The sequence below is a fragment of the Mus pahari genome, chromosome 1, assembly GCF_900095145.1.
Source record: "Mus pahari chromosome 1, PAHARI_EIJ_v1.1, whole genome shotgun sequence".
NCBI classification, from domain to species: domain Eukaryota; kingdom Metazoa; phylum Chordata; class Mammalia; order Rodentia; family Muridae; genus Mus; species Mus pahari.
In genome coordinates this window covers 68,365,377-68,376,924 of record NC_034590.1, presented here as the reverse complement: position 1 = coordinate 68,376,924, position 11,548 = coordinate 68,365,377, and the positions used below count along the sequence as shown (strand labels likewise).

The 11,548-nt window shown below is 45.1% G+C and overlaps 1 protein-coding gene across 1 annotated transcript in view; it reads right to left on the bottom strand.

The window, feature by feature from the left end:
* Nucleotides 1-8,189: 8,189 nt before the first annotated feature.
* Nucleotides 8,190-11,548, bottom strand: part of Ints4 (integrator complex subunit 4) — a 62,773-nt gene continuing 59,414 nt past the window's right edge. The window contains exon 22 of the mRNA XM_021195227.2: nucleotides 8,190-8,593. Within this exon, the coding sequence (XP_021050886.1) occupies nucleotides 8,415-8,593 (179 nt within the window). The 3' untranslated portion in view covers nucleotides 8,190-8,414. The remainder of the gene's footprint in view (nucleotides 8,594-11,548) is intronic.

The window sequence follows — 11,548 nt, the reverse complement described above, 5'->3', positions numbered from 1 at the left end:
ATTTGTCTGCATTCTGGTAATGAACAAGACTCTGGCATGCTAACTAGTTACCCCAAGCAAGAGGCCCATGTCCCCCACCTTCTTAGAAGGGCAAGTGGCATTCAGCCACCTGAGAGACAGAGCAATAACAGGTCTGTGATGCCCTAAGATATTTAGGGCTGCATTGGAGCTGCAATGACAGCAGGCGTGAGTAATCCGTTGAACCCCATTTGTGGTGGCAGCCGGGGATTGCAACTGTTCCCCATGAACGAGGACCAGGCTTCCTCTCACAATCCACTGCCCCACAGGAAGCAGGCGATTTCAGACTTGCGGTCAAGGAGGAGCCTGTGCAGTTGGCATGAACAAATAGTGAGTGAAGGGACACTAGCCGTGGAAAGATGCCCACAGCTAGGCTGTCCCATAACTGACTTGACCTTAAGCCCAACAGGTCTCAGACCCCCAAATATAAAATGTTAGAGCTGGATTAGATGTCTGTTTTAGGGTTTCTATTGCTGTGATGAAACACATGACCAAAAGCAACTTGAGGAAAGGGTTTATTTCAGTTTACAGCTTATCATCCATTATCCAGGGAAGTCAGGGCAGAAATGCAGAAATCCAAGGCAGGGACCTGGAAGCAGGAACTGATGCAGAGGCTGTGGAGGAGAGCTGCTGACTGGTTAACTCACCATGCTTGCTCAGCCTGCTGCTTACACCATCCAGGACCGCTTGCCCAGGGATGGTGAGCAGGGCCCAGCTACACCAATCATCAATCAAGAAAATGTCCTACAGACTTGCTTATAGGTCAATACTATGGAGAGATTTTCTCCAGTAAAATTCCTTCTTCCTTCTGGGTGTGGTAGTGTATGCCTTTAATCCCAGAACTTGATTGGATGAGTCTGAGGCCAGCCTGGTCTACAGAGCGAGTTTGAGGACAGCCAGGGCTGCACAGAAACCCTGTCTTGAAAAGAAAAAAAATCCTTCCCAGAAGAAGTAACTTCATGTCAGCCTGACATAAAAACTAGCCAGCACAATGTCTTTTAAAAGTCCCCACAGGCTCAGATAGTTTCCCCCTATTATTTAGTATAACAGGTGGCCTCTTAGACTATATTGAGAAAACTTTAAACTATCACCATCCTTGTTTTTATTATTTTTAAAATTTTATATGTATGTATGTTTTGTCTGCATGTATGTTTGTGTAGCCTGTGTATGAGAGGCCAGAAGAGGTCATTGGATCCTGTGGGACAGGTGCTGCGAGCCGCCACCTGAGTGCTGGGATTGAACTCGGGTCCTCTGGAAGAGTAGTTATGCCCTTAACCTCTGAGCCATCTGTACAGCGCTTGTTTTTTCCTCTTAAAAGAACCATAAAAGCAGAGTATAGTGGCACATACTATAATCCCAGCATTCCAGAGACAGAGGTAGAAGGTTTGAGCTTGAGGCCAAGTTGGGCTACATGGTGACTTCCAGGCCATCTGGGCTACAGAGAAAGAGTTTCAAAATAACAGCACGGGGAGTCTGGGGGTGGGGGCAGGAAGGCTGTGAATGCAGGCTTTGTGTCAAACAGCCTTGGCTTTAAAATACAGCTCTCTGCCAGTCACTGGGAGGGCCTTTATTTAATCTCTCCGAGCTCCACTGGTCTCGTCTGTCGGATTGGTAGTACCTGCATCACTGTAGGTATTACAGGAGACAATTTGTAGTAACTCCTAGCTCATTGCCTGGCATGTGGTAAGAACTCAATTAACCAAAAGCACCGTTGTCATCCTCATCCCATTAGTGGAGCCAACGTAAACCAACAAGTTCCATTTTATGGCTATCACACAGCCTTTTATTAGTTTACAGATTTATAGAATGTGGAAGCCTAAAGGAATTACTTCATTTATTCAGCAATTATCTCCCATGTTCACTTACTAAAAACCTATCAACTAAATCTCGTAGGACCAGTTGTGGCTGGATCCTAGGAGCTTGGAGAGGTACAACTTGTAGTTCTTAATCTTAAAGATATATGGAAAAGGCAGGCAGGGCAATGCACAACTGTAATCCAGTACCGAGGAGGTGAGGCAGGAGAATCACAAGTTCCCAGCCAGCCTGGTCTATATAGCAGGTTACAGGTCACCCAGGGTTACATAGTAAGATCCTGTATCAACTTCCCTCCCCCAGAATGATAAGTGGAAGAAAACAACACCAAAATAGTTATAAGATCTGGTGATGGTGCGAAGAAAAGATGAATTTAGCCCAATCAGGATGGGAAGAAAACTATGAGGGGCCACACTAAGGACATGACACTTCAGCTGGGCCTTCAGAAATGGCTCAGCAGTTAAGAGCACTGGCCTCTTCCAGAGGACCCAGATTTGAGTTCCAGCACCCAAATGGTGGCTCACAGCAGTCTGTAAATCCAGTCCCAGGGGATCCGCCGCCCTCCTCCGGCCTCGGTGGTTGTATATACACGGTACGCACACACGTACATGTAGGCAAAACACTCATCCACATAACAAATGGGAAAAAAGATTTAAATGCCCATTGGCTCACCAGATTTACTTGGCAGCTGCCTGAACTAGACATAAATGTTGTATTTATCACATCTATAACCTAAATAAAATCACTCTGCCTAGGCTGCTGTTACAGCAATAGCCTTAAAGGCTGATTTTTTTATTTTACAAACAAATATTTAAATCCATAAAATCATAAGTTACAAATGAATCAAAGTGGGGGCCTATACCAGCACCCCCTAGGGACTATAAAGGCAGAGGGGCATGAGTGGTCAACACCTTCAGTGTCCGCACAGGCTCTGCCTTCAAGAGGCCTGGGCTTGCCCCTTGCCTCCCACTGGTCACTGCCAGTGAAGCACCAAGTTAAGTTCAGAACAGAAGGTGGAGATGGACAGGAAGAGAGGGCAGGAGGCTGCTGCTGGCTCTGATCCAAGGCCCACTCTGGGAGGACAGGCCATCCATCCCTCTCCTCTGCAAGGGCCTGTCCGAAGCAAAGGAACAGAGTGAGGAGGGAAGCTGGAGAGGGGTGACTGGGGGGCGGCTGGTGTGGATAAGTGAGCAGCCTCAGATGAGCAGCTGCTGGAGGATCCCTCCAGGGAGGCATCTTACTGGCAGCCAATGCATAGATGAGAGAGAACAACTTAGTTTAGTAATGTAGAGATACTGGTTTAGCTTCACTCGGAAAGTGGCCAGGTCAGGTTTAGTACCAGCATCACGTCTTTGTCTCTGTTCAGCAGTACACTTCCTGGTGCCCTGGAGGTCCCTGAGAGCGAGATCCTCACTGACTTGACACCTACTGTATATCTGGGAGTTCCTTAGTGCCCTTGTCAGATGACTGACAAGATCTAACTCCATACCCTCTTATAAAGCCAATCCTGTGTAGCTATGAGGGCTCCTTGGTAGTGTAATCCCTGTCCCCGGCTCCCCCACACTCTAAATTAAGATGCTTCCAGTGGGTACTGAATCAGGCATGGTTGTAGTTGAATTACAACCTGCATTTTCCCTATATTACTAAAAAGATACGTAAGGAGGGAGCAGTAAAAACTTTGGCTGAGAAGTATTGCCATTAAACTTCATATAAAAGTGCTCACTTCCAATCTGGTTTATATGGCCAATGATAGACACAGAACCTGAAGAGAAGCTATTCTTCTGTGAAGTTATACTTAGCTCCGTATGTTAATCTCTTAAATTCTTTGATTCAGAAAGCACAGCCCTCCATTTATTCTAGCCTGAGTGGTTCTTAAGAATCAGCCATGTGCTACATACCAGTTCTTCAGTTTGGTCATGTGAACTCCAAATGTCTTTCCAGAAGTTTGGACTCAGGTCTGCTTTGATGAGCATGTCTCGGCTCTTTCCTTGTTTGGCACATGCTAGGAGCTAGGCTAGAGACAACATACAGGCACCAGCATTTCTCACTGGTGAAAAAGTAAGAGCCAGATGTAGGAAAAGAAAAACTCTCATATTTTACAGAACTAGACATTTCTGAGCACAAGGAATTTCAAAATTTGAGCCTACCTTCTCAAATAATCAAATTCCTCCCTAACAGGCTTGTCAGGATTTATTCAAGCTCTGTCCAAACTCTACTCCACCAGCATGGCACATTCTACATCTGCTAGCCTGTCCAGTTTTCGAACAGCTTTGAAAAAGGTATCCTGCTACCTAAGTCAAAACCTGCCCCAAGGGATCCACCTTGTACATCTGGAGCTTTGTGAAAGATGCAGGCCTGGGCTCTGAGGAACCACACACTCCCTCAAAGCCTGCTGCCACCTATAATGGAGACAGGCTGTAATGGAAATTTCACGATTCTTGCTTAAATCTTACATGTATGCACCTGCTGTTGCAATTGTCTACCCATGCCTGTAGGGGCCAGAAGAGGCTTAGGTCCTTGAAATTGAAGCTGCAGGTGTTCTGAGCCACCTAACATTGGAATTGGAACTCCTGTGCTCATGATTGAACAACGAACACACTTAACCACTGAGCCACCTCTCCAGGCCTGGTAGGGATTTTTAAAGACGGGTACCGTATCTGGAGTATCCAGCATATTCTCCCATTAGATTTTCAAAAGTTGCACATTAATGTAACTTTTAGCTCAGTTCTTAGCCTGGGTCTTAGTGTTTTCGTTTTTGTCACAGTCTAGCAGCTCTGAGCCAGGTGTCTTCAACCTTCACTTTCGACAGCAGCCATCTTTCCTGTGTATTGTACCATTTTGACATGAAAGCCCAATGGTGGTACATCTTTGAGATATAAAACAGATAAACATTTGAAAAGTCCACTCCCTAGACTCTCCCACTCCCATTTCTACAGCACTTACAGCCTGTTGAAGCCAGAATACCAGGCAAGGCTTAAAAGACCTAGGTATGCCCGTTGCTAGTGTCTGCCAGTTATATAAAGGCAAGTTATATAAGGTCTCTAAATTTTTAATGGGTTTTAAAGAATTTGATTACATTTATTTAAGTGGGTAGAGGAGCAGGAGCACACATGACATGGAACATGGACGTCAGAATACAACTTATAGGAGTTGGTTCCCTCCCTTGCCATTTGGGTCCCAAAGATGGAACTCAACATTTGATTTGGTAGAACATGCCTTTACCCTCTGAGACGTATCACTGGCTAAGTTTTTCTAAATTTTAATTGTTTTGTTTATCAAATGAAGATAGAAGTACATGCTTTGTTTTGTTTTTTTGAGACAAGGTTTTTCTGTGTGTAGTCCTGGTTGTCCTGGAACTAGCTCTGTTGACCAGGCTGGCCTCGAACTCACAAAGATCTGCCTGCCTCTGCTTTCCTAATGCTGGGACTAAAAGCATGCACCTTTGCAGCCAGGCTCTTACTATTTTTTAAGTTCCCTAAGTTCCAACTATGATCAAGATTGACTGTAGGCCGGGCGTGGTGGCGCACGCCTTTAATCCCAGCACTTGGGAGGCAGAGGCAGGNNGATTTCTGAGTTTGAGGCCAGCCTGGTCTACAAAGTGAGTTCCAGGACAGCCAGGGCTACACAGAGAAACCCTGTCTTGAAAAACCAAAAAAAAAAAAAAAAAAAAAAAAAAGATTGACTGTAAATGCAGATACTACCAAATACCACCTGATTCATCTCATCAGCAATCCTTGACATATGTCTTTGTTTAGGTTACTACTGTGACGAAACATAGTACCAAAGCACCTGGGTGGGGGGAAGTTTATCTGGCTTATATTACTGAGCGAAGTAAAGGCAGGAACTCAAATTGAGTGGGATCTTGGAAGCAGGAACTGGCCATAGAGGGGATGCTGCTCACTGGCTTGCTTAGCCTGTTCTCGTATAGATTCCAGGAGCACCAACCCAGGGATGTCTGGCCACTCCCTCAATCACTAATAAGATGCCCTACAGGCTTGCTTACAGCCCCATCTTCTGAAGGTATTTCCTCAACTAAGGTTCCCTCTTCTCAGATGACTATACCTGTGCCAAGTTAACATAAAACTAGCCAGCACAATATGTACTTATTTCTACTTTACAAAGCACCCTAGAGCCAGACATCTGAAACTTCTGTCATTGTCTTAAATCTTTTTTTTTTTTTTTTTTTTTGGTTTTTCAAGACAGGGTTTCTCTGTATAGCCCTGGCTGTCCTGGAACTCACTTTGTAGACCAGGCTGGCCTCGAACTCATAAATCTTTTAATCTGCTACTGTAGCAGAATACCTGGAGAGGCAATGTATGAAATGTTTGGTTCATGGTTCTGAGAGCTGGGAGGTCCTGGTGTCCACTGTGGATGTTCATGTTGTGTCACCTCACGATAGAGAAGGTCGGCAGAAGCCAAGGAGCCAACAACCTTTCCACCAAAAGTGTTTTGTATGTGCATGTAGGTGCATGTGTGTGCATGTATGTGGAGGCCAGAGATGACTTCAGGTGTTCTCAATTGCTCTCTACCTTAACCCACATGGAGACTCACGACTTCTTGGAACTCCAGCCCCATGGGATCAGAGGGCACCAGGCATGCATGCAAGACAATCATACAAATTAAATATATTTTAAGTATATTTATTTATTGTATGTGAGACTGTGTGGTTTGAATATGTGTACACGTTTGCCACAGTGTATGTAGAGATCAGAGGAAAACCTTCAGGAGTTTGCTCTCTTACTTTGTTTTGAGGCAAGGTCTCATTTCTCCTGTGCCGTACATTGCAAGTTAGTTTGCCCTTAAATTTATGGGTGATTCTACCTCTGCTTCCTATCTTGAAGGAGGAAGGCTGGGATTCAGATTATATGGCCCACCTTATCCAGGACTGCCATCTCACACTGAGGTGGCATGGCAGGCTCTTGGGGGCACCTTCATATACCGAGTCATTATCCTGTCCTCCACCATGGGGGTTTTCGTTTGTTTGACTACGTAGCCCTCGTTGGCCTGGAACTCAGGAAGTATCCCAGGCTGTCCTTGGGTGCACAAACTCACCTGCCCATGCCAATCAAGTGCTGGGATTAAAGGTTTGCCATATCACACCCACCCACCTTGGTTCTGAGACACAATCTTCTCATTACACCTAGATTCACCAGTTAGGCTGTTTGTCAGGTGTCTGGCCAATCAAGATTTTCCTGCTTCCTCCAACACCATCCTATAGGTACAGACACGTGACATCAAGTTCAGCTTTTATGTGGGTGCTGGGAATTCAAACTCAGGTCTTCATGCACAGCTCTTCCTAGCCACCCTACCCCCCTCCCCCACACACACAAAACCATTTGTTGGTTTTTGTTGTTGTTAATGTTTTAAGATAGGGTCTCAGTATATAGCTGTGGCTGTCCTAGAACTCACTATGTAGACTAGGCTGGCCTTGAACCCACAGAGATCCACCAGCCTCTGCCTTAGCCAAGTGCTAAGATTACAGTTGTGCACCACCATGGCTGGCCCCAAAGATGTTGCTTTTGCTAAGGAACCCATTTCCATCATAATGAAATTAACTGTAGCACCCCCTGTGAGGCCTGCTTTCCAACAATGTTGCTGTACGGATGTGGTTCTCACATATGAACCTTAGGACACACACTCAAGCCAGAATACCCACATACTTCCCCTCTAGTGGAATAGCCTGAGCCTTTGAAACCCTTTTAGATTTGAATGAATACAAGCTTGACTATTAACCGTACAGTTTTCAAGTTGTGACATAATCTCTAAGCCCTATGTGGATGCTGTTAACATGAAATGACAAGGTAGAGTACACAGCACAGGCCTCTACCCGCTAGCATCTCTGCAGCACAGTCTTATTCCATCTCACCTGGACCTCTCATGCAGCTCCAGTGCAGCAGAGACGCTGCCAGTCAGGACTTTCTTTGTTCTGTTGGGAACCATCTTCCCCTAACACTTCTTTCTTTTCTAAAATATGGTTCTTATGCCTTTATTAAAGGCAAAGAGATTCTGAGGATAATGGCAGGCAAGATCAACCATTTATCTCAGAATGAAATGACTTATTGTTCTGCTATTCTGTCACTTCTTGGCCCATCCATTGCCTGATTAGAAAAGAGGTTTCTCAGGAAGGCAACAGATGGCCAGGGTCCTGCAGAATCTTTTAGTAATAATTATGCAGCTGCTAAAATGGCTTTGGAGTTGACTCTGGAAAACAAACTTGTTACTTCAAGAAATAAGACTATGGCTTGAATAAGCAGGACTTTGGAAATGCCTGGAAAATCAGACCCTATGTTTTACATCTTAGAATTAAGCATGTGTCATTACTGCTATGGGTTATTTTAAGGACCAGAAACTAGAATGGCTAGGTGTTTTGTCAACTTTATTATGGGAATGGAGGAAATAAAACAGAAGATTTCTGGTTTTAATGCAGAAATGATTGATCCTGTGTGTGGTATGAAATAAGGTTGTAAGGTCGACATGCTCTTCCCGCCTATCCATACACACCACTTCCAGGTGAAGCTCCAGGCTTCGGCTCGCTGGTGCCTGAAAAGGATTTCTAGGCCATGGCTGTGACGACTGCTTGTGGGTCAGCGTCTTGCAGGCTTGGGCATTATGTAGACTTTCACAGGCTTACTGAAGGGAATAGTGCCCTCGATGCTGGTTTCCACCTGTGGTGACATCTCACTACCCTCCAGCCATGGAGATTTTGGAATTCGTGCACCGGAGTTGTAGGCCAGCAATAGCCTCACTTCCACTTGGCATGGTTCTGGAGAAAACAAAAACAAAAACAAAAACCAAGAAATACTCCATCACTGGGTAACTTTTAGGGATTCCAATGAACCTGCAGATAAAATACCATCAAGAATGGGCTACACAGTCAGGAGATGCTACACATAGCTTTCATCCCAGCACTAGGGAGGCAGAGGCGGGCAATCTCTGTAAATTTGAGGCCAGTCTGGTGTACACAGTGAGCTCTAGGACAAATGAGATGCTATCTCGAATACAGAAGATGAAGTTTTCCTGTGTCTGTGTCCTCCCCTAAACCTCAAATACAAAACACTTGTCCAGCTTGAACCCTGGGAGGCTGAGCCCGAGTCTGCAGATGCAATGCTTGTCTGCCACTGCCTCCTGACTCTGTGTCCTGCAGCTCAGAGCCACAGCTGGTGAGACCACCTGAGGGGAGCTGAGCGGCTGTCGCCCAGCTCAGTAAGACAGGGAGCTCAATGTTAAGACTCTGGGCTGTGTGCATCTTGGAACTGACGTTTTTTAGTGGAGAGGAAAGCTTCAAGTTAGAAAACAGTTCTGGCAAAATTTTGTCACAGTGGAAAGGAACATGTTTCATGGACCTAAAATATCAGAATGTTTTTGCTCCTTTCATTACAGTACACTGCAGATTCTGTGTGTGTCTGTGGCTGGCCTAATGAGAGTAAACACTCTCCCCTGTGAGTGCTTGCATGTTGCAGCTGAGTTGCAGTGGAGCATAGGACATGCTCTAATTGAGTCTGAATGTACTGAGGAAAGAGTGCAGGAAGGCTCTGGGATGGAATACACACTCTGCCAAGCACAAAGCCCTAGGAATTCTTTTCCTGCCACACCATGAAGAAAGATTGTCATGATCTTGACAAAAGTCCAGGAGCTCAGATAGTTCTAAGTAGCTGCCCAAATCCACCGTGTAAGAAACACAGTCTTTGCTGGTGACCATGTGGCTTCCACACAAAGGAGAAGGAAAGGATTTCAGAAGGACCAACAGGAAGTGCAAGACAGAGAACAAAACAGGCTTGGGTATGCTCCCCACTTTGGTATAAGAAAAGCCTCCGGCTGAAAAGATCAAAGGACAAGAATGAGCTGGATGGTTTGAAATCAAATAGCACAAAGGCTCAGGACTCGGAATGGCTCTCCAGCTCTATTCTGGTCTCTCAGGGTCATCGCAAAGACTAGACTGCTATCCTCCAGGCAGCTAAGGCCAGACAGAGCACCTGGGCCACCTGAGTCCAGCGTGAGCACCAAGTGAGCCTCACATTACAAGCCATGTAGCACACATACTCACCACTCTGGGCCTGACACAGCCATGCATGTAGCAATGACACAAGTGCTGCTCCAACACCACAACAGCCTCCCACTCAGGGTGGAGCCAGATGAGACCAGCATCAGCCTTCTCCTCACACTCCTAGTCCAGCCCAGACAGCACATCACAAGTGCCCGGGCAGTCACAGTACTTTCAAGGAGCCAAACCCTGGGCAAGTCAGAGGATGCCATCTAGTACTGACCTACAGAGTCTTTCTGCCTCCCCTCACCAGCGTCTGATAACAATGGCAGTGCAAGCTAATGCCACAGGAAGACGGGAGAGAGAAAGCGAAAGTCAAACACACAAATAGTGCAAGAAGAGATACAGAGAGACAGAATAAGGGACACTCAGGGAAGCAGAGCCTGGGTACCTTGAAATGCCAGGTCCTAGATCACAGGGCTACCCTAACTGCTTCGTTATAATAACTTCATCACTATGCGTCTAACAGGTCTGACAGAAGGAAACCTCTGACGGCACTGAATAGTTCGGCATGTGTGTTTTGCACTGGTGCATCTATATCCACAAGTGTGAGTCAGGGGCCAGAGGTTAACAGCAGTGTCTTCTTCAACTGCTTTTTACCTTTTTGTTTTTTGTTTTTTTTTCAGAATTAAAATAATCAAACAAAACACCCTTAAAATGGGTATTGTGGCCCACGCCTTAAATCCCACCACTCGGGAGGCAGCAGCAAGCGGATCTCTGTGATTTCAAGGCCAGCATGATCTATAAAGTGATCTAGGACAGCCAGAGAAGCCTTGTTTTGAAGAAAAAAAAAAAAGATTAAAACACAAAATAAAAGAAAATATAAAGTTCTACATGGTATTCCCCTACTTATTAAACCAAATTGGTGACATTATTCCCTTTCCAAGTAAAAGTCACATTCCCAAGTTCTCCCCAGTGACTTAGAAACACCACTGTACCGACTGAGGCCCATTAGGACCTGCAGACTGAAGTTCTCCAAGTGACTTCATAGGCCTGAAATGTAAAGGGTCTTACACATCTGTATTCTCCCACTGTATTCTTACAGATGATAGATAGATTGTGTGTGTGTGTGTGTGTGTGTGTGTGTGTGTGTGTCTGCCTGTGCACATACAGACATTAGCTATCCAGGTTCAGTTCCGAGTCTATAAAAATAAACACCTGTATTAGCCCCAAACAGTTCATAGGGATTAGAAGGACAGCTACTTATTATTTGATTTGTTTCAGTGAAATAAGCTGGACTATCCATATACAAAGAGATAATGATTTATAATGTTTGTTAAGAAACATGTAACTTTAATTTCCAGAATAATCCTTAAATCCTTAGTAATTTATGGGTTGATAATTATTATCTTCATTTTGGAAGTGAAGAGGAAGACTCAAGAGAGAATTCCATAAGAACAATGACGTATATCACTGGCCCAGTTAGAACAAGAAAGTAAGTCTCCTGCTGTGAAGTAAATCTTTTCCCATGAGTCTCCACACTGTTAGACTCTTCTGAGTGTCTTCTAACAAAATCGTGTTCCTTCCTTGTGCAAACAGCAAATTAGTCCAAATATACAAATGTTTGAGCTTACCAATTCCTTACTTATGAGATCAAGTTCAATCAAGGTATGGTGGCACATGCCTTTAATCCCAGCACTGGGGAGACTGGGGAGACTGGGGGGGCAGGGGCAGGGG